Below are 24021 nucleotides of genomic sequence, written 5' to 3'. Positions count from 1 at the left end.
CTTCCTAAAATGCTATAATTTTCTTGAAGGCAAAAGCCCTCTCTAACTTCTTTTGCATTGTCTGTAGTGCCTAGCATAGTGCAGGGGAGAGAGAGCAGGCACTCAATAGACAGCTATTAATTTGTTTTATTTGCATAAAAATTGATACAGAAATTTCAGGTAGTAGATACCCCAAAGACCTCAGATACCAAAGCTAAGCTATCAGGCCCAGATAGGTGATTAATTAAACAGATTCAAGAACTCAGAGACCACATCGAATCCCACCATAAGCAAGTATTTGAAGGGAAACTGGTTTTTTTGTTTACAAACCGAGATTTTACTGTACTTGCAAAGAGAGCTTTGCTTTTACACAAGTATAAAACTCCCTGACTATGGGAGATAATGATAGGTTTTTAGTGCTGAATATAGATTACGTCTATGTATCCAGAATCTAAATAACCAGAAAGCTCAACCAACTAGAAAAACTAAACAAAATAGAGCAGGTCAAAGACTTTTTCAGTCTCTGGATGCGCAGGCTCAACGGCCATGGCTCACGGGCCCAGCCGCTCCATGGCATGCGGGACCTTCTCGGACCGGGGCACGAACCCGCATCCCCTGCATCGGCAGGCGGACTCTCAACCACTGCGCCACCAGGGAAGCCCTCAAAGACATTTTCTGAAAAAAAAGAAACTGGCAAGAGATGTCAGGTGTGACTTTAGATCCATCTGTATATCCCTTTATTTTTCTAGACTAAATACATACATACTCCTGGCAATTACCATTAATGTACTATAGGTTTCTGCTGTATTTCATAATTGATGTTTTAAAAAATTAAATTGTGTTAAGTCTTAATTGATGATTTTCAATTGATAGAATATAATATACAATTATGGAAATTGTTATGAAATAAGTATTCTTTTCAGCATAATTGTTGGAACTATTTCTCATTCTTAAAAATTCCCAGTTATGCAAGATGGAAACATGATCACTGAGTTCCCCTCTTAGCCTTTAGCTGCCATTAAAATTCATTCTCTGTTTTAAGTACTTTCCTAGTTATCAAAATAATGTGAAGAGATGGAGCAAATGGGAATATATAAAACAGAAGAACAAATTCCCTGTGTATTTATTAGCTTCTACAAGATATTCTAGGAAAAAAGTAGAATAATGTTTAATATGCAGAAATTACTTGATCTTTGTAAATTTTGGCTTGTAAATTAAAAACACTGCAGTCTTCAGTGCCTTGTTTCTATTAAAGTTATTTAAAATTTAAATCTTAAAATAATTATTTTCTTAAACTATTAAATTTAGCTTTAATATTCAGTCTAAATTGAAAGATTAATGTAGCCTAAAATATTGATACAATGATCCTAGTAAAAGCCTAGAGACTGATAACGGATGGATTCAGATTTCTAGTTATGTATCTAATCTTTTAACCCTTATACAATGTTTAAGATGAGCTTGTATATGTAGTTCCTGATTTCAAATAATTTCTTCTCTCTCTAGAGGACTAGACTCTTAGAAACTTCAAAATAGTTCAAATCTATGGAAATTTATTGGGCTATTATTAAATCCCATCAAAATAGGTAGTTATTCTACTATTCTTACCATTTTTGCAATCTGCCCGTTTCTTTCTCCTATCCTTTTCTCTTTTCAGAGATGGGGTACCCAATGTTAGTCTTATAAACTGATTTCTATCAAGATCCATGTATGCAACATATAACTGTTTTGTATGAATAATGGGTTTTCATTACTTCTGAGGAGCCATGCAATTTTGAATTAATTATAGATGAATTCTAAGTGGTCTAATCTTGCAGCTTAGATAAACTTAAAAACTGAAAAATGACCCGTTAAATAAATAAACAGGTCCTGGTGTAAAGCAAAGAGTTAGAGTTTCTTTGACAGTTGTAGGATGCGCATCTGGTCATTTTTACATGCATGTTTATTAGAGACTGCTGATTTAAGTTGGAATTTACCGTAGTATTTATAATTTACTGTATCAGATCCAAATTATGTATTGCATCATATTTTATTGCTATGTTCATTACATTGTTGGAAACAATGTAATTGTGTCCTGATGGAATATGAAAAAAGACTATTTCTCTTCAACTGGGACACATTTAGGTTTCTTTTTATATTACTATTGATTTCCAAGAGTGCAAAATAATACTTTTCTGTCACAGTGCATACAGTCCTGAATGACGTCTCAGAGCCTGTCACAATGCTGAAGTTCTATCAAAGGCACTAGACTCTGAAAACATTATCTAAAGTGTTTTTGTTTCCCATTCCTTTATAAGATTAATTGAATAGAGCATTCTGATTAATGACTCCATTAATCAGACTAAATTGATATCAATTCTGGACTTAGTTTTTGAGGGAAGAGATATCTGTCAACTGAAATGCTGAGGAATGATCCTCTAAGATTTTTATCTTTTAGGTTATCTCTTCCTGTAAATCCAGGAAGATATTTTAACTTTGGTCATACTTCTGTCCATGAAGGTAGATACTCATGAAATATCATAAGTAGAATTTTACCTTTAATGGAAAGGCAGGGTTAATAAAGATACTGTTTTAAATAAACAAACTTGCCTTTGAAACTTATCTCGCTACCTTGTAGCATGTGTGTATATATGTGTGTGTTCAAGTAAGTCTTTTCAAAACATGAGATGTTTTGTTTTATATAGTGTTTCTATTATAAATGACGATTATCTAAGAACACCTTCTTTCATACTGAAGAAACGAATGGGAAATATTAAATAAAAATAAGTTCTCAGAGGGGCAAGAAAAAGGCTGCCTGAAAGCATTGCACGAATCATTGTCTCCACCTAGTGCTGACTTTCAGGAATTAAGATTCCAAAGTCCTTAATGATGCTGTAAAGTTCTAATTTATGTTATGCACGTGTACAGTCATTATAGCTGGGCCTGCTAGTGCCATTATAGTTAAGAGTCTGTCAGTTTTTCATTTATAAAACATCATATTAAGAGGTTTATTGCTTTTACATAAAAGCTCACACTGTGCTGGAACTCTGCAGTCCAATGGCCTTTGCTGTATGTGAATGTTTATTAACAGTGTTATGTTGAACTTGACCAGCTCCTTTTAAAGACACCCTGATGGGGTGAAGTTACATAGGCATCTCATTCAGAAGGATGAATCTTTTCATCAATAGCCTGTCCTTTACCTTATGGTAATCGCCCTACACGCATCAGACCAGTGGACATCTAAAAACTCTATTGATGTGGCAGGCCCTGGATTTTTCATAGGCTATAGTTCCCACCCTATGGCACACAAGAGGAGACTAACAATTTTGGCTACTAATGGGAGGAAAGCAGGAGAAAATAGTTTCATGGAAGTCAAATGAAGTCAGGTCAAGTCAAGAAAGTGTTTTTAAAAGGAGGGAATGATCATGTTAGACCCTGATGTTAGTTCAGTTATGTCTTGAGAAATGACCTTTGGCTTTAGTGATGTTAAAACCCTGATGGGGCATTTTCACTGGAGTTTCTGAGATCTCTAAAAAATCTAGTTGGAATTGGTTTAAGAGAAAAAAGGGAGGAGAAGAAGAGGAGATGAGTCTTTTACGGAATTTGCTGTAAGGGAACACAAAGAAATAAAGCAACAGCTGGAGGTGGACAGTGGGGTATAGAGAAAGTTCTTTTTTTTTTTTTTTAAGATATCAAGCTTTCAGATATTATGCAGATGGAATGACCAGAAAGGCAGGAAAATTAATAGTTCAGGGTGGGAACAAAGTCCTAGATGAGAGAGGATAAGGATCTAGCCAACAAGCAGAAGTGTTGGCCTTAGATCGGAGCACGAACAGCTCTACGGTAGCAGGAGTTCAGGTTCTAGGTTGGTAAAGAGCAAGTCTCTCCTGCCACCACCCTACAATATCCAGGCCCCAAGAACTTCCAGCAAGCTTTTGGGACACCTGTGCCCTTGTACAGAGGGTTGGATATTGCAAATGGTTCTGATGAGGCTGGGCAAGCTCAGAAAACTTTTAGGCTCAGATGACCATCACGTGTGCTAGAAAATTATGGGTGATGGGCTGCTTCTCTATTCTTATTCATTAATCAGTGATTTATTATATTAATAAATGTCCATCATTTCATTTCTAGGATGACTATTACTTAGCTATAGTGATTATTCTCTTTCCATAATGTTAAATTTTACTGGCTAATATTGATTTAGGAATTTCACATCTTTGATTTTAAGTAAGATTGTTGATTTACTTCTTAAATTACCAGTGACTGACTTTATTATGAAGCTTATCTCCCATTCATGGAATGAATTAGCTAGTTTCTATATCTTTATGGTTTAGAATGTTTTATATAGCACGAAAATGATCTGTTCCATGTCCTGTGAACTTATATGAGCAAGAGCATACTTTCTATTTCAAATCTTTAAGGGTTTTCAAAAATTATTTCTTCAAAAGTTGTGCATTTATTACATATACATGCATAATATACTCTTTAATCTTCTCTATGCAAAATATTTTGTTTGATTTTTCTATTTGGCTTGTGTATTTTTTAGTCTAAATTTATTTGCATGAGATTTGCTATTTTACTTTTCATTTCAAAAACATTTCTTTAAACGTTCTACTAATAGTCTAAATATTTTCTAATTTTTATTTATATTTGAATCTTTACTACTTTCATCTGTGTTCCATGAGATATATTTAAAATAAATTATTGAGTTGAATGCTTTATTAATTTCCCTTCTCTGTTTAGCTCTTAATAAGTAAGCATTTAACATTATAAATTTATCTTTCAATATAATTCTAAATGTATTCTTTAAGTTTTCATGATTATTATTTTCATTGCTTGCTAAATAGGTACTGATCATGTCATTTTTTTCCCCTTGTCTGGTATAATAGTATTTTGGGAGAGAGAATGTATTTTTAAAATTGTCTTGTGGTTGAAATTGTGAAATTTAAACTTTCATTTATATCTAATTTTGTATCATTTGTCTCAAAGTGTAACTTGTTCAGTTTTTATTTTAAAACTGTATTGAAGTTTAATTTGTTAGTGTGTGGAAACATTACAATGTTTCAAGAATTATTGAGAAAGACACATTTTCTGTTAACAGACTAAAATGTCTATAAGTAAATGATCATACTTCCATTTACTAGTTTTAGCAGTCAAGTATTTTATGTCCTTACTTTTTACTTAAAAAAAGTTACCTACATCTGTGACTCTATTTCTGTTTTGTAAATAAGTTCATTTGTACCAGCTTTTTAGATTCCTCATATAAGCGGTACAAGGGGGTAAGCGGGGAAGGGGGGATTAATTGGGAGACTGGGACATTGACATATACACACTACTATATGTAAAAAAAATAACTAATAAGGACCTACAGTATAGCACAGGGAACTCTATTCAATACTCTGAAATGGTCTGTATGGGAAAAGAATCTAAAAAAGAGTGGGTATATGTATATGTATAACTGATTCACTTTGCTGTACACCTGAAACTAACACAACATTGTAAATCAACTATACTCCAATAAAAATTTTTAAAAATTTACCTAGTAGTTCATAATCTGTTGGTGATGTAATGACGTCTCCCACAGGGATTATATATATGTTGGTTTCTCTTTAAATGTCTAAAAAGTTTTGCTTGATTTTTTTTCTGTTAGTATTGTTATTTATGTCATCGTTATTATAAATTGACTGTTATTCTACTTTGCCTTCTGCCTCAAATTCCACTGTCTATTATCCCAATTTTTAAAAATGTATTCTTTCATTAAAAATTACTTTTATTTATGTCTCTTGTACACAGTAAATTATCAGATTTGGGTTTTTAATTCAAACTGAGTTTTTGCCTACCTAATAAGAAGTACTCAATGAATATTTTAAAGTGATATTTAACCTTGCTAAATTCCTTTTTGTCTTTTATCTTGTTTTAGGTGGGCGATAAAACATGAAGGGACTGGTAAGCCAGGCCAGTGGAAACATTCCAGAGTTGAAAATCCTCTCTGGAATAAGCTTACCTACATGTGGCCAGTCCTTCCCAGTGGCCAACTTAATGAGGTTGTACTGCTTAGTATAAGACATCGTTGTTGAGCCTTATTTTAAGTCCCAGTATGTGGTCAATGTGTGTGAAAATTTCCATGAAGTTTTTGATTTGCAGTTGTTAGGTGCAAGTGATCAATTGATGCTGTTGTTCTATCAATTAATTAGAAAGATGCATTTAAGTCATCCAATATGGAATGGATATGGAATTTATTTCTTCTTCTAGTCTGTCATATTTTGCTTTATATATTTTGAAATTTAGTTCTAGACACACACATGTTCAGAAATATTATATCACCCTGATGAATTGAAACTTTTATCATTATGTAAACTCTCTCTAGCTCTAGTAAAATTTTCAGTTATCCAATACAAATAGAAATATATCAGCTTTTGTTGTTGTTGTTATTTGCCTTATCTATCTTCTTTCTATCCTTTTACGTTTTATATTTGTATACTCTTCTGTTTTAGGGGGACTCTCCAGTAATCAGCATATAGTTAATTTTTAAAAATGGTCAGACAATCTTCATTTCTAAACCAAGGGATTTAGTCTTTTCTATCTATTGTAATGACATATATATTTGGATTATTATCTGCTTTTTTCTCTGTTTCATTTTTCACCATTCTTATATTCTTTTAGGTTAATTTTTTTCTTGTATTTTTACCATTTGCTAGATTGGAAATTATATCCTCTATTTCCATTTTTTTTTGTTATTACTTTGAACATTTTAGCTTGCATATGTAGATGATCAAAATCTAAAGTTAACCAATATACTTACTCTTATCTTAAATAATTGAGAACATTAGAATGCTTTAACATCAGTTGTCTGATTTGTAACTTATACACTATTATTGTCATCTATTTTATTCTTATCTTTAAAAAATTTCCACAAGATATTAACATTGTTGTATGTGGTTAATATTAATTTAGATTTACTCCTAATTTTTCCTCTTTCTTCTTTTAAGTCCTTGTTATATCTCAGTCCTTCTAGCTGGGGTTACTTTCCTTTTGCCTAGTATACCCTTCTTTTAGTTTTTGGTAGCAAACAGTTTTTACTTAGATTACTTAAAAATTTATTTTTAATTTTACTTTTACTAAGTGAACTTAGTCTTTTATTTTGCCCTCATTCACATAGGGTATTTTCACTTAGCAAACTGAAGATAACATCACTGACTTTGCTGTTTTTGAGGAGTCAGCTATAATTCTGAATATTCTTCTTTTGAAGGTAATCTGTCTTTTCTCCCTGACTGCTTTTAAAATCTTCTCTTTTCTTTGAGTCTCTTCAGTTTTTTTATTTTTCCTGCTCAAGGTTCTTGAATCTGTGGATTGATATCTTGCATCATTTCTGAAAAATTATCACCCATTATCTCTTCAAGTATTACCTCTCTTATCCCCTCTGTTCTTTATAGAAAACTCTGGTTAGGTGTATGCTAGACCTTCTCATTTTGACCTTCTTGTCTCTTAACCTCTCTTTTATATTTTCCGTTTCCTTGCCTCTTTATGATGTATTTTTGGATCATATTTTGAGACATTTCTTTCAGATTATTAATTTTCTCTTCATCTTTATCTAATATGCTTTAAACTGCAAGTGAGGTCAGCCCATGGTATGAATTCTCAATGAAGGTTATTTTTTCTTCCACACAGAGAAAATGTTTGAGTTGGTCTATTTTACTTGCAACCACTGAGAGTTATTGTCTCTGACTTGCCTTTTCAATGAAATTTATCCTTTTGTTGTTCTTGTTTTATGAGAGGAGAGGGTCTACTGTTAGAATTCCCACCTTGGCTGGGCCTTGAAATTTGTCTTCTGCACCCTTCCCCTCAAGACCATGGAAACAGAAGTTTGCTGGGTTTGGAAAATTCCCTCAAGATAAGATCCAGCTTCAGCACTCTGTTTACCTCTCTGGGTCTCTAGTATATCTTGCTTTATTGCTAGGTCAGTGATATGTTCCAAAAGATTTTTTAAAAATATTTTATCCTGGGCTTCCCTGGTGGTGCAGTGGTTGAGAGTCTGCATGCTGATGCAGGGGACACAGGTTCATGCCCCGGTCTGGGAAGATCTCACATGCCATGGAGTGGCTGGGCCCGTGAGCCATGGCTGCTGAGTCTGCACATCTGGAAAAAAAAAAAAAATATATATATATATATATATATATTTTTTTTAATCCTGATTTTTTTAGTTGTTTTGTCAAATTTTCTGGTCTCAATCAAGTTTTTTCTTTCCCCTTAAATCACAATTATCTATGTGTCCTCAGTGATTGAATCAATGAGTCTCATCACTTTAAGGGAAGGACAGATAGAGTCATTCCAGCTGAAACCAAGAATTCATTGTTTAGAGCCTCAAATATGCCCTAATATTTAGACTGTAGTGAAGCAACAGTCTAGAAATCTGAGGCTTTTTTATTTAGAGAGAGAAATGAGATCTTCAAAATACCAGAGGCTGTGGTTTGGGTAGCCTGAGCCAGTGGCTAGATGAATTATATGCCTAAAACTCAGGGTTTGCAGCACAGTGAGAGCCAACATAGAGCCAGGGGTGGAGAGGTGGCACAGAGACAAATAGGCCCAGCATAGGCCAAGAAAAAAAACTGTGAGTTGTGCTAATTGTAGGCTTTTCTTCAGAGGTTTAGGAAGGCTAAAACCTAGAGAGCAGAAAGGATAACTTACTTCTCAGCTGGAGGTGAACAGGTATCAGCAGGTTGCCCAGTATCCAAAGAGGAGAAGAGCACATCCTTAGAGATCTTTGAGTGTCAAGGACAAGTACCACATATAGACCATGAACCCTTTTTCCCAGTGGTTTATAGTTTATTGAACTTTCATCTATGCCCAGAAACCACATTGAGGCAGGGGAAAGGAAGGGTATATCCTTGAAAAGAAATAAGAGTTCTGGTAAGAAGTTTGAACATTTAATTTGATTCAATATGTATCCAAAAGTACAGAGCTAAAAACTAGACAAAAAGGCTTTTCCAAATTGGCAGAAATGGGGACACTTCCAATTGGAATATTAAGTTTCCCACCCGCCTGGAAGTGGACAGGGATGCCTCATAAGGAAGTGTACTTTCTTATACACGGAAAGAGAACAATTTATAATTATTGTAGACATCACAGATATTGTGCTTACATTTTTTTCAACCTCAGTATACAGGTAAAGTAATTCAGTTAACTAATTAATTGACTTAAATGATGAATGGTAATTGTATTAGGAAATCTAACTTAACCATATTCCTTTTAACATTTACCTTTTAAAACAATAACATTTTTGCTAATAGTTTAGAATTTGCCAACTAAATGATCTTAGGAATGAAAATGGATTGCCCCACAGTTCTCTAGCCATTCAAACAGAACAGTAGCTTTTAGTGAAATCGTTAATAAGTCACTGTACTCCAACAAAACCCTGGCTTTGACCTGTAAACTAAACAGAAAAGACTAAGGCACTAAATAAACTAAAGTGAGGAAAATGGACCATGTATTTCAAAATGACTCAGCCTAAGGATCCTCTTATTTCTTGAAATGTTTGAGGAAGAGAAGAAAACACTTACCAAGCAGAGAACAGAGATAGTTCTCATTCCAGTTCAATGCACTCTACTTGACTTCAAGTCTGGATTCATCTTATATAAAGGAACCGTATTTTCTTCCAGCCCCACTTCCACATAATTGACTTTTTAAGCAAAAAGATGATTTTATCTATGTGTAATTAAGCACAATTAACTTTTTCTTGGAAAGACTTTACATATAAATAGTCTGTAATTAGGAAATGTGATATTCATATTGTGGGATTCAGAACCCTTTGATCACTATAAGCATATATGTTAATTTTATTCCAGATTTAATCTACCAACTTTATTACTTATCTAACCACTATTTATTATATATTTAGGCAATGCAGACAAAGCAAAAATGGAGACAGACATTGTCCCTACCTTCATGGAGCTTACAGTTTAAGAAGTATAGGCTGTGTGTCAAAAAGGAAGGAACCAGAAAAGGACAAAGGCAGACTCTGTGAATAAAGGACAAAGAAGGGAGAGAAAGAAGAACTCACAGAAAAAGTTTGGTGTCCCATCTCAAGGCTGTTTGCTGAGCCAGTTTATTCAGCCAGAGAGTTAGTATGAGGAAAGTTAGCTAGGCTGATTTTCTGAATGGGCTTGAAAATTAAGTCAAACTATTGAATCTAAAAAAATTATCTAAGAAACACTATCCTGAGTGAGATTCAAAATCTTCTGCTAATTCCTTGACTAGAACTTTTCAAAAGAGAATGATGACCAAGGGAAGATTTCAGGAAATATGTATAATGAGAATTTTTTGTGTGGTGACTCAGAGTACATTAATACCAAGCTATTTACCTCTCTCAGTGGTGGCAGCTGATTTCACCTTTTTCTCCTTGTTAAATATTATTCATTCTAAAAGGCAATTGATGTTATGTTTTATGAGCAAATAAGATTTCATGTATCTTGGTACATCAGTATTTTTAAAATATGTTAAAACCTCCTAGAACCACAAGATGAATGAATTATTTTGGTTAATTCTGTGACTAACTTCACTGGAATAATTTCTAGAAACTCAGGTTCTCACCCTTATGGGAAAAGTCATAAATTGAGAAGTTGTACTTCTTAACATTTAATGGTAAAATGCAATGGATTTTCATATTCGAGGATGAAATCATTGCAAAAAGTAAATCTAAAGAGACTTAAAATTTTAGAATGAGCCACTGGATAGTGATTTTAATCTCTCTAAATTACTGAAGTAAAATATATCTATTTGGAGGGGCCCATGTTAAACAAAGCATGTTAAAAGTACATATTTTATTAATCTGTTAAGAGAGGATGATAGCTAGCTGTCAGTATAAAGGGAGGAAAAGGAGATGTAGAAAGGCCCGAAAGAAAAAATTGAAGAATCTATTAATTTATTAATAATAAATAGATAAGGGAGGGCCAATTTGACTAAGAAATTTAGGTCACTGGTTAAGAGCTGGACTCCCAAAAGAAGCACAAGCTGCCTCTGGTTGTGAGAGAGAGATGAAAAAGAAAAAGCAGAATTATCAATGTAAGGGAGCACCACAGCTCATCAAAGGTCTGCTGACCATGCAGCTGTGCCATGGCATAGTGTGAACACGTAGAAAACCAAAATGAAATGAATGGGAACATTAGGATTCCAATGGAGAAAATGGAAGGAAAGGAAACAGCACTCCAGGCAGTTTAATCCATGTTTTTGTTGTCCTTCATTATCCTGACACCATATTTCTCTATTTCTATGAAAGACAATGTAAAAGTGCCTTAAACATTAGAACAAGGTTTGAGGTAGCTTGAAAGAACTGCCAGTGATAGCTCATACATTTGGAAAGTTTTGAAACCCATGATAATTTTTCATCTCTTTGGACTGAGTTTCTGTGATGTCATGGAGAAGACTCTTGGCCTTCATTCATCTAACTGGAACGCAAAGGAAGCCATCTGAAATCAGCAGTGCTGCGGTGGTGTTAAAGCCACTGTCTGCAGTGGTTACCACCTGTTATGAGACAAGTTTAGTAAGTGAAAGGATCTAAAAATAACTAGGGGCTAAGATAGCACATTTCAGATAAATTCATCAGAGTTATGGCATGTTTAGGATATTGAAAAACAACCTTAGTACTGCATCTTAACTCTATGAACTCAGACTGACTTCTCACAGACTAAGCTCAAGGGAGAATTGCCTTTCCCTTCCGTGGTTCCGAAAGAAAGAAAAAGGGGAAATATTAGCTATTTTACACCAAGATGTCAATGTGACAGTCATTTTTTTATTTTTAATAAATCTATTTATTTATTTTTGGCCGAGTTGGGTCTTTGTTGCTGCGCTTGGGCTTTCTCTAGTTGCAGCGAGCAGGGACGACTCTTCATTGTGGTGCGAGGGCTTCTAATTGCTGTGGCTCTGTTGCAGAGCACGGGCTCTAGGTGTGCGGGCTTCAGTAGCTGTGGCTTGCAGGCTCTAGAGCACAGGCTCAGTAGTTGTGGTGCACGGGCCTAGTTACTCCGCGCCATGTGACATCTTCCCAGACCAGGTCTCGAACCCGTGTTCCCTTCATTGGCAGGCGGATTCTTAACCACTGCACCATCAGGGAAGCCTGTGACAGTCATTTTTTAATGAGAAGACTGTTCTTCTCTTTCTCCTCCACCAATTCAACCCTTGCTACATGATAGTTTGTCTAAAACTAGTACAAATGTTGATTTGCTTAATATTTTTGTTGTGGAAGAATTACAGGTCCGTCTTGAACTTACTTCTTGAAGAATTATACAACTCCACTCCTCCACCACCTCTCATATTAAGTAAGACCCTTATACCCTTATAGGAAAGTTCCAAATGAAAATATACAATGTTTGTCATAACCTTTGGTATTTCTTCTCAGTAACAATAGTAAGGGAAAGTGACCCCATCTTTCTCCATTCATAATAATAGATACATATCTAAATAAATACTACCGTCTGCAGTTTAAATTCCATACAGGTAAAAGGTTCTCAGGGAAGGTCAAGAATACAGTAAAGCTTCATTAATTCAAATTTTGCTTATTTAGAAGTACAATAAGTTAGACTCATGGTATGCCACTATTATGAACACATTTACTAAGCAAAATATTATACAAAAATTATAAAGGAAAAAACATTAGACTGAAAAACACTCACTCATGAGAGTTTTAAACATTTATTTATGTTGCTTTTCTCCTAATTAAATGAAATTAATGTTATTTACTGACTCATCTTGCAAACAAATTAGAGCATTAGATGCCATTTCAGAAGATTTAATCTTCACAACTTTCAGATATTTTTTATATTTATTTATATTTTTTATATTTATTTATATTTATTTAAAATGGAAATGCATAGAACTGAGATGCTGTGTTTGATGGATAATGAAGTAAATGTGGCAGCAGCAGTGTGAGAGAGAGGAGAGCAGCAGGACATAAGGCCAGAGAGAAGAGAGGGCTACAGATCATGCAGGGCCTTGGGCCATTGTAAGACCTTTGGCTCTTACTCCAAGATGGGAAGCCATTGACAGGTTAGGAGCAGAGAAGTGATATGCTCTGACTGAGTATTAGTAGAATCATTAGGTTAATAGAGCAAAAAGGGGCCAAGGTAGAAGCAGGAATAAGCAGTTATAAGGCTTTTGCAATCTCTAGGTGAGAGAAACTAGTGTCTTTGTCCAGGGTGGTGGGAGTGGAGATGATGAAGTGTAATTGGGCCCTTGATATATTTTGAAAGTGGAAGCAGGTTCTGCTGATGGATTAAATTAGAAATAAGTAACAAAATAAATAATTAGAAAAGGCCCTATATTGAGAAATTTGAAAAGATATTTTGACTAACTCATGGGATAATGAAGAAATCCTAATGAAAATTTTAAAAGGAAATATTTAGAACCAAAGAAAAATATGTGAGATGCAGCTAAAGCATACTTGAAGGAAATTTACAACTTTAAATGCTTATATTAAAAGAGAAGAGAGACTAAAATTTAATAATTAAGTATCCAACTCGAGAAGTTAGGAAAATAACAGTAGAATGCACTCAAAGAATTAGAAGGAATTATCAATAGTAAATTAGAGAAATCAATATAACATGTGATAAGTATAAAACAGAACCAACAGTCAAAAAACTGGTTCTTTTAGGGCTTCCCTGGTGGCGCAGTCGTTGAGAGTCCTCCTGCCGATGCAGGGGACGCTGGTTCGTGCCCTGGTCCAGGAAGATCCCACATGCCACAGAGCGGCTGGGCCCGTGAGCCATGGCCGCTGAGCCTGCGCATCCGGAGCCTGTGCTCCGCAACGGGAGAGGCCACAACAATGAGAGGCCTGCATACCACAAAACAAAACAAAACAAAAAACAAAACAAACAAACAAAAAAATTGATTCTTTTAAAATATTAATAAAATGTATATACTTGGCCAAACTGATTAATTTTAAAAAAGCAAAGGTAAATAATATTAGGAACAAAAAAAGATATAAGTATAGATGCGAGAAATTAAGAAAATAATTAAAGGATATTATAAGTAAATTTATGTTAATAAATATTATAACTTAAATAAGTAAAATGGCCAAATTCCTGGACAAAAGTAATTTAACAGAATAGAATCAAGAAGAAATGGAAAGCGTGTATAGTCCAATAATTATAGAAAAAATTAGAATCAGTAGTTAAAAATCTCCCCACAAAGAGAACACCATTACCAAATAGTTTTATTGGCAAATTCTACCAAACATATAAGAAACAAAATTTCAGAATATTACAAAAGAAGTAACACTTCCCACCTCATTTCAGAGGCTAGGATAAACTTAATACCAAACCTTGATGAGGATAGTTTAAGAAAATTACATGTTAATATCATTTATGGACATACAAGCAAAAATCCTAAGGAAAGTATTAGCAAATTAAATACAGCAATCTGTAAAAATGATAATACACTGTGACCAATTTGGATTGATCCAGGAATGCAAGATTAGCTTAAAATTTTTAAAAATTAATGTAACTAATATATAACCAGTGAAAGGATAAATAATAATATGAGCACATCTCAATAAATGTAGGAAAAGGAACTTTACATAACTCAACATACCTTTAAGAAAAAAAATCTTAACAAAATGGGATTGATAGGAAATTACTTAACCTGCTACAGAGTATTACAGTCCTAAACAGACTTTAAAAAAAACTAATTGAGCTGTTTTTTAAATGTATATGACATGGTAAAGGGTGAACAAGAGCCAATTTCCAAAGAATAATAATAAGGTAAGGGTACTTGCCCTGCCAAATATCAAGATTTACCAGATATAATCAACACAGTATGGTACTGGATAGGGAGAGAGAAATTGACAAATTGAAGAAACAGACCCACACTTAAATGGAGGTGTCATATTTTATAAGATGGTTACTGCAGGTTAATGGGAAAGTAATTGCTGCCAGGACAAAAGAAAGAGAGAGAGAGAGAGAGAGAGAGAGAGGGAGAGACAGAGAGAGAGAGACACAGAGAGAGAGAGAGACACACACACACACACAGAGAGAGAGAGAGACACAGAGAGAGAGGAGAGAGAGAGAGAGAGAGAGACACACAGAGAGAGAGAGACACACACACACACACACAGAGAGACAGAGAGAGAAAGACACAGAGAGACACAGAGAGAGAGAGGGAGAGAGAGACACACAGAGAGAGAGAGACACACAGAGAGAGAAACACACAGAGAGAGAGAGAGAGAGATGAAAGAAAGAAAGAAAGAAAGAAAGAAAGAAAGAAAGAAAGAAAGAAAAAGAAAAGAAAGAAAAAGAAAGAAAAAAGGAAGGAAGGAAGGAGGGAAGGAAGAGAAAGAAAGACAGAAGGAAAGAAAGACCTTGGACCTTGCCTAACATCATCTCTGACCATCCCTTCCTTCATTTAATCTCCTTCCACAAATGTCTGTTTCTGTGAATGGCAATACCATTTACCCAGTTGCCCAAGCTACAGACCTGGGAGCCATCCTTGCCTCTTTTTACTCCCTGAACATCATGTTCTATTAATTCTCAAACCTGATACATACACTGTCCCATCCTTTTACCCCTCCTTTACTGCACTAACTCCTACTAAGACTTCCGATCTCTTACATGGCATTTCTGAGTTAGGTTCTACTCAGTGGTCCCATCACACCTTGTACCCTGTTGTTATTATACTCACGTTATTGCAATTGCCAGTTTATTTCTAGGTAAGTTTCTGAGCATCCCCTAGAAATTCCTCGACGATGAGTATCCAGTCTTGTTTATAGTTTTATTTCCAGTATCTAGCACTGTGCCTGGAATATAGGAAACAATTATTAAATATTTGGATAATGCATGAATTAATAAATAAATGTGTGAATGATGGCTACAAAGTAACCAAATTCTACAACTGAAATATTTGAAATTTGTTTAAGCTTTATCATTCACTCATCTCACTCTGTTATTTGAAGTGTTCCCCAAATAGATTTAGTTTAAGACAATATTATTTCGGGTTGTAAAACCACTTTTCATACATTCTTCCTTTCTTCACATAGATTAGAGATATTTTATACAGGAGCAAAAAACATTCCAAATTAATTCAGTTCTGTATTTCCAGAATGATGTTTCTCTGAAAGGGAATAAATCTTCCATGTTGTAACACAGCACAGGTTGTACATACATTTTAAAAATTGCTATCTTTCCTCTTCATTAAAATAAAACGTTAATTAGAATTGTCTGGAACATCTTTAGGTGCCCAATACATGTTTGATGAATGAATAAAATATTAAAGATATAAGCAAGTGTGCTTATTTTTTTATATATAGGAATGACTCTTCCTATTCACTTATTATCAATTTTCTTGTCATTTCTTTCTGAAGGAGTTTGATTGGCCAATAGAAGGGCTGCTTCTTCCAAACGGTCCTCCCATGAAGAAACCCATCTCTAAGACACTGGAGCAATATGTCCCTGTGAGACTCAGAGTTTTGCGGAATGGAGACAAGAACAAAACCAGAGCCCTTATTATAATCAGTCCAGACATCTCACCTAGGCGGAAAATGCAGTAAGAACAACTTGTTCATATTTCGCATCAAGCATACTTTCTAATTTCTACAGATTTTTGTCTTCTTGATTACACATGTTTTTCTGGGGAAATTTTGTGTTTATTCTTTAAAAAGGGCTCCCATATTGATATTTGGAGGTAAAAATAGATACTAAAATTCATTTAGTTTCTATGTTAGGAACTTAATTTGAACACTGGTGATTTAGGCTGGCCATGAGAGAACATGAGTTAGAAATAAGTAGTTCTGATAAAAAAAAGTTTTATGATCAATCTCTATTTTGAATTAGCATTATTGTCTGGGTTTATTAATGTGTTTTGAAATAAATGAGCTCATAAATTGCTTCTTAAATCTAATTTTGTAATTTCTTATTTAAGTTATTATTTACTTTGTTATTATTTACATTATTTAAGTTATTACACACAATTATTTACATTTAGATCTTTGGAATATTTAATGAACAAATATAGTTCTCAAAATATAACTTTACATAATCTATATCCTTGCCTTGGAATAACATTTTAAAAGTTTACCATCCTAGAAAAGCATCCATCTGCCCTTTAGCTTACGTTATGAGGTTGGAATAAAATCTTCCCAAACACCCAGTATTTCTGCAACATTGGAGAAAGTCACCTGCTGTATTTTCATTACATTTTATGACAAAAGGAATCATAGATCAGGGCAAAACTCTGATGTAAAGAATGAATTAAACACATTGTTTCTCATATTATTAGCTGTGATATTACCTCTTGACCTTTCTTTTGAGATGTTTAGAATATTTGAGGCTGCTGATAATAGTTTAATATTACTTTCTTCACATTGATTAAATATACTTCATACATCACTGAACAATGAGTAACATTCAGATCGGCTGTCCACTGAACTGCCTATAAAGATGATAAAGTAAAAAATTAATCTTCAAAGTAAAGTCAACCCTGAAATTGAAATCTTTGACGCATACATTTCATAATTAGCTCATTCTACTAGACGTAAAATGTGAGGGTAATGCCCTTAAAGTAGTATATGACTTTTTTTTTAACATGCAAAATTAACAAGTAATTTCTGTCCCTTCCTATCTTTATGTGTCTCAAAATTATATAGAGATTTAATCTGATCAATTTATGTTTTAAAATGCATGATTCAATCAGGTAATCCAAATGTAATTTGAGAGATTTGTTAATTTGGACAGCTATTCTAGTAGAGAGTATGTGAAACTCTCTGCTAAGTTCATGGAACAGTGTGTCCTGGTTAATCAAATATTCATTTTGTTCTCTACATGAATTAATTATTCCCAAATAATTAAAATACGCTGGCATACATTTGACATCAAAACTCTACTAAATATAGTTTAATTTTTCTTGGCTGATTCAGAAAATTTTCTACAGGATCATCAGTAGCATTCCCCACACCTTTCCCCCAATCTTTCTGTAAGTACTGGTAACAGAAGATTTAAATAGGGAGTGTTTTGGCTAACATTACATTTGAGCACTATATTTTTCATTTAATAAAATATTATAAAGATTCTAAAAATACACAATTCTTTCTTACTTGAAAATCTGAATGATGTATATTCCAATTATTTTTCTATGATCGTCATTAATTTTTTATTAAAAACGTTTTTAGGTTTGGATTGATAACTGAAACAGTATCTGAGTAATATACGAATAAACATATAAATATGAACAGTATATGAATAAAACATCAATGGCAAAATGAATGTAATCTCTGCATTTTCTTCAAAGTTGATAAATTCACATCTCAGAGTGTTCAACATTATTGGAAAAGGATTCAGATATTGAAAATTTATTTTCTTGTATAAATTGTTCATAGTATAAATGTTTGTGAAGTTTAATATTTAATTGTGATAGTATTTGAAATCCTATTTTTTTAAGAAAGGCATTTTTTTAGAGTAAATAATGATAAATTAAAACCACGATTTATTCACATACTTAAAGAAGCTGAATGATAATTGACAATGTACACTGCCATATCAATCAAATCTTGGATCATTTTTTTCAGAAATGTTGACACTGAAAGGAAAGGGAATGTGAAAAATTATGTCACTAAATATTCTGAAACAGAAACAAACCAGACTGGATTTCACCAACTTTTGGAGAGGTAAATACTACCCTAAATGCAAAGGTATATTCCATTCAAGTGCCTGAATGGTTATAACACAAAATACATATGTATCTATATAAGAAAACAATTGTTAATATAGTGATTCTGGAGTTTTTAATCTGTGAAATATGTAAGCTATAAGTACATGATACCAATGCTAATTAATATGTTTTTCCCCAAAATTTCTAGGTCTGGTGGTTTCCCCTAGCTTCTGAACTACAAACTCTGTAAATGTAAATTATCCCCATTAAAAAATATATGTTTCACAATTTTACAGCACTTTGGTTTGAATTTGTTTGAACTGAGGGCAGGATATTTACCTACTTTAAATCAATTTTTAAATGTCACTAATCTATACCATATTTTTATTATACATTATTATAATAAAAATTTTTATTATACATTATTATAATAAAAATTATTTATAATTACATTATAATTTTTCTTTTCATCAATATTTTCCTACCCAAACAAGATTTATTCCCATAGAATTTGATAGCTGTTCAAAAGTAGAGCACCTGGTATAAACTTTTTCACAAAATATGTCTTGCTGAATATGAGAGTGTAGTTTTATAGAATTTAAGGAAAATTATGCTATCCTTTAGTAATTTAAACATTCACTTTAGACTGTTTTGAGGATCTTTTGTTGTTGTTGATTCTTCCATCTGCAAAGCTGAAGGGAGACCTAACAGCATAACAAGACCCATTTAAAAATAATAGATATAGACCGTTTTTGTTGATATTTAAATCTGCAGGAAACATGGAGCATTGGAAAAACCAGTCCTGAGAGAACAAAGTCAGAGATAAGACTCTGCTTTTCTGGATACTCTGTAAATCCAAGCCACATGGTTATCAGTCCTAACTCTTGGTGTGAGGGTCAAGGGACTTCATGTCTAGGACCCTTGCCCCCATGTACTGGGTTGGCCAAAAAGTTTGTTTGGATTTTTCTGTAACATCTTGAGGAAAGACCTGAGTGAACTTTTTTGGTCAACTCAGTAACAGAAATCCTGAACGGCTCACTCAGTATCTCAGCCTCAGTTTCTTCCCTGTTATTCTATGATGATGCCCTCTCAGGAGGCCATATGATGTAGTAAAAGACCCAGAGAGTTTTAGGTTTGAATTTCAGCTTTTGTACTCACTAGCTTTGTGACCTTGGGCAAGGAACTTAATCTCCAGGCTCAGTTTCCTTATCTGTAAAATGGGCTTCTCAGAAAGGGTGTGAGAATTAAACGCGAGAGTAGACATGAAGTGCTTGCAGTGCATGATCCATTTTAATAATGTGTTGCTGACTTATATGTGTCAGGTGCTTTACAGGTATTCACACATTTAATCTGTAAGATATCCCTAGGAGATAAGTACTGTTACATCTCCCTTTTACTGATGGGGAAAATGAGGCTCAGAGAAGTTAAGTAACTTCTCCAAGGTTATACAGCCAGTACATGAGAGGGCTAGAGTTTGAACCCAGGCAATTTGACCACAGAGTACACATTCCTTATTAGGCACTTAAGAGCCAGTTCTTTTCTTCTCTCTCCATTGATGTTGGCTGGCACGTGAGCTAGTTAGAGGAATTCAATACAGAGGAAACAGCTTATCCCGTTCTCTCCAACCCACCTACATGGACCAGTTGAATTCAGCACTATTAAAATAGGGTTTCCACAGAACTTGTTGGAAAGTTCCTGATACGAGTCTACTATTTGTACCCTAAAAATACTGTGCAATATTAAGGGTCTGGGCTAGTAACAGGTAACAACTTAGTAAACTACTTCCTATATATAAAATTTGAAGTTTTAAGAGTTACTGAAGACAGGGTGATTCTGTAGATGAAGTTAAGGAATATATGCCTGGTGGTAGCTACATCAAACTAAAGATGTGTTCTTCAGTGGTTGCTTGCGTTTTGCCAGTGTAGCCAGTGCAAAGATAACTCTTCTAAAGCACAGTAGTGAATTTAGATCTGAATTTTAGCATCTACTGTTGGATTTGCATTTCAGAAAAGAAAAGAAGTATGAAAAAATAAAATAAATAAAAAATAAAATAGGTTTCCAAAAAAAGAAGAAAGAAAAATCCACCAGCTTCCCCTTCACTTTACTCTCCCACTTGTCCTAAAACTGGTTACTCCCATAGTCCAAAATTCTCCGAGGAAAATGTGAGTGGGATCAGATTATCATGATTGTAACTCTCCTTAGGTCATGCTTGGATTTGGGGTGAGTAGCAGGAATTGGGTTGGGTCTTTGGGCAGCATCCAGAGAGAATTAAGCCAATCTTCTGGTTGGGGCTCAATTCTCTTACAGTTCTCCCTCCCACCCGCCCCGCAATACCTCCACCCGACAATTCCTATGGATGAGAAACCCAGTCCAGTTCTCACCAGCCCATCAGCTTTCAGAGTTGTGACAGGAGAGGGAGAGACTTAATTCCCACTGGCTTATTTCCTTCTAAGACCTCTCAGAAAAATGGAGGGCCTAATTACCTGCTCGATTGCTTTTGGCCATCTAAGGTAATAAAATTGAGAAATATTTTTCATACAGCTGAGTCTTCTTGATGAGCATAAAGTCACTTCTAACTCATTTACTACAGACAGTACATTCTAATATAAAACAGCATTCTTTAGGACACGACCCATCACTCTGTTTAGCTCTACTTCCTCTTCCCCAGAATTCCACCTCTTTACCTCTACCCTGAACTGACTATATAGATTCCAGCCTCTCCACCTCCAGCCCATCTTGCACATTTCTGACAGTTAACTTTCTAAAAAGCAGATCTGCCAACACCATACCGCTACTATAATTCCTTCAATGACTTCCTGATACTTAACGAGTTAAAGGCCACGTTTATTAGTCTGGCATCCTAAGTGCTTTCAGTTGGTTTCCATCTTTTTTACCAGCTTCATCTGGCTCTACCTCTTGTCCACAAACTCAGCTCCAGCCATATAAAACTTCTCTAAGTCCTGACCCTACTTGGTGAACTCTGGTTTATTCATCAAGGCCCACCCCGAATGTTACTTCCTTACCTGAGGCTTCCCTGGAAGAATTCATTGTTTTTCCCCTGTGTCCTCACGTCCCTGGCCAGGTGCCTGTGACAGCACCCACTAGTTCATATCACACTTCAGTTGCTGACTAGTCTCTCCCCGCTACTAGAGAAGGAGCCCTTCAGGAAACAAGGAAACTGTATCGTTCATCTCAATATCCACAGGGCTGGCCCAGAGCTTGTTTGAGGGGAAAAAAATCACTGTTTAATGTTTAACCTGGCAAAAATTTCCTATTTGAAAGGGAGTTAAAGAGCTATATATAGGGATCACTTCTGGTGGAGAGAGATGAGGAACTGCTGGGTGATGGATGTAACTTTGGAGAGAGTAGAACTTCAACAGCAAAAGCTGAGGAAGGTGTTTAATGTAGAAGGGAGAACAAGAGAAAAGGCACACAAATAGGAAAGTAGGGGCATACTGAGGAGTGAAAAATAAATAATAATGTGGGTTTTTTTTTTATTTGTTGATCATGCTTGGTACTGTGCTAAGCATGTTTCATAATCAACCCTTTATCTTCACAGCAACCTTGAAAGGTAAGAAATTTAGGCTTAGAGAGCTTAAATAATTTGCCCAGTCTTACAACTTGGAGAGGGAGAATGAGACGCAAAAGGGGGCTGCTGGTTTCCAGAGCCAAGCTCTTGACTATCCCACAGTCCTGCTGAGCTAGTTGTTGTTAATGATCCAGGCCCATGATTTCTTTTATTTCCTCTCTTCTCTGCTGGAAACTTTGCATGTGCAAGGTCAATTTTTGTGTCTCTTATTACAGGTGCACTGAAATTTTAAATTTACCTTCTGCAGCTCGGAGATTGTTCAGTGAAAAGGGGAAGGAGATCTTTGCCCTAAAAGACCTTCAAAGAGATGAACTGGTAAAGACATGAGCGTGAAATTGGAAATATTAATATATTGATACTACTAAAAGGAAAGTGTTTTTAAATATAAGACTTCAAGCACCATTTTTTTCCTGTTATTTTTTCTCAGAATTATCCTAATTCAGCAACCATCAGAAAGTAATAAGAATAGCTGATTGTTGAGCGCTTACTATGTGTCAGGCATGATTTTCAGGGCTGTATGTAATAGAACTCATTTAATGCTCATCACAACCTCTGTTATAAATGAGGGCAGAAACTGGAGAGGACCACATTATTAACCACTTGTGGTTTCTGCCCTATTCTTTTTTTTTTGCGGTACACGGGCCTCTCACCGTTGTGGCCTCTCCCGTTTTAGAGCACAGGCTCCGGACGCACAGGCTCAGCGGCCGTGGCTCACAGGCTCAGCCGCTCCGCGGCACGTGGGATCCTCCCGGACCGGGGCACGAACCCGTGACCCCTGCATTGGCAGGCGGACTCTCAACCACTGCGCCACCAGGGAAGCCCCTTAACTCTTTCTTTTTTTTTTTTTTTTTTGCCCTACTCTTTTAAGGGGGTAGATTCTGTATTCTTTTCAAGGCCTTCAAAATGTAGTTATTTAATGATTTTTTACTAAATGATTATTTTACCTTTTCAGAAAAAAATAATCATATCTAGTTTTTCACACACTCTATTTGGGAGGCTGGAGAAGGCTGAGAAGTGGAAGGACTTTAGCTGCCCAGCCTTTCCCGCAACTTATGGAATTTACGGTATCAGCTTGAGAAGAAAACCTGCCTTGACTGATGCCTGAAATTCTTTGAACAGAGAACCAAGCTTGTACCAAATTATCAGAACTTGACTCAGACTCTGAATGTAAAGACCCCTTGAAAGTCTTAAACCCAAGTACCAGTGACTAATAGCAGAAGCAGCATGGCAGAGTGGAGACCCTCTGTTCTTGGAGTCTGGTAGACAGTGTTGTTGTTTTTCTAAAATTTATTTTTATTTATTTATTTTTATTTTTGGCTGCATTGGGTCTTTGTTGCTGCACTTGGGCTTTCTCTAGTTGTGGCGAGTGGGGGCTACTCTTCATTAGGGTGCGCGGGCTTCTTATTGCAGTGGCTTCTCTTGTTGCGAAGCATGGGCTCCAGGCGCGCGGGCTTCAGTAGTTGTGGCTCACGGGCTCAGTAGTTGTGGCTTGTGGGCTCTAGAGCACAGGCTCAGTAGTTGTGACCCACGGGCTTAGTTGCTCCATGGCATGTGGACTGTTCCTGGACCAGGGCTTGAACCTGTGTCCCGTGCATTGGCAGGTGGATTCTTAACCACTGCACCACCAGGGAAGCTCTAGACGGTGTTTTGAATTCTAATTCTATCACTGCCAAGTTTTCTGTTTGTTTGATTTTAATATTTTTGTTTTTCCTGATGTGCTTATTCACTGTGTTATTTTAGAAAGAATTTAAGGTAGATGCATTAAAACATATGACACAAAAAGGTAAATTTAACTTAAAGATAAGTCAATGAGGTCACCAGGGCTAAGCAAGTATGTGTGAAAGGAGGAT

At 35.2% G+C, this 24021-nt stretch overlaps 1 protein-coding gene across 1 annotated transcript in view; it reads left to right on the top strand.

The window, feature by feature from the left end:
* Nucleotides 1–24021, top strand: part of DCDC1 (doublecortin domain containing 1) — a 435371-nt gene that overhangs the window by 333985 nt on the left and 77365 nt on the right. The window contains exons 19-21 of the mRNA XM_065882422.1: nucleotides 5876–5999; nucleotides 16301–16482; nucleotides 22387–22486. Coding sequence (XP_065738494.1) covers nucleotides 5876–5999; nucleotides 16301–16482; nucleotides 22387–22486 — 406 coding nt within the window. The remainder of the gene's footprint in view (nucleotides 1–5875; nucleotides 6000–16300; nucleotides 16483–22386; nucleotides 22487–24021) is intronic.

This window comes from Phocoena phocoena, chromosome 8, assembly GCF_963924675.1.
Source record: "Phocoena phocoena chromosome 8, mPhoPho1.1, whole genome shotgun sequence".
Lineage (NCBI taxonomy): Eukaryota > Metazoa > Chordata > Mammalia > Artiodactyla > Phocoenidae > Phocoena > Phocoena phocoena.
The sequence above is the reverse complement of the archived record's forward strand: the minus strand, read 5'-3'. Positions and strand labels throughout refer to the sequence as shown.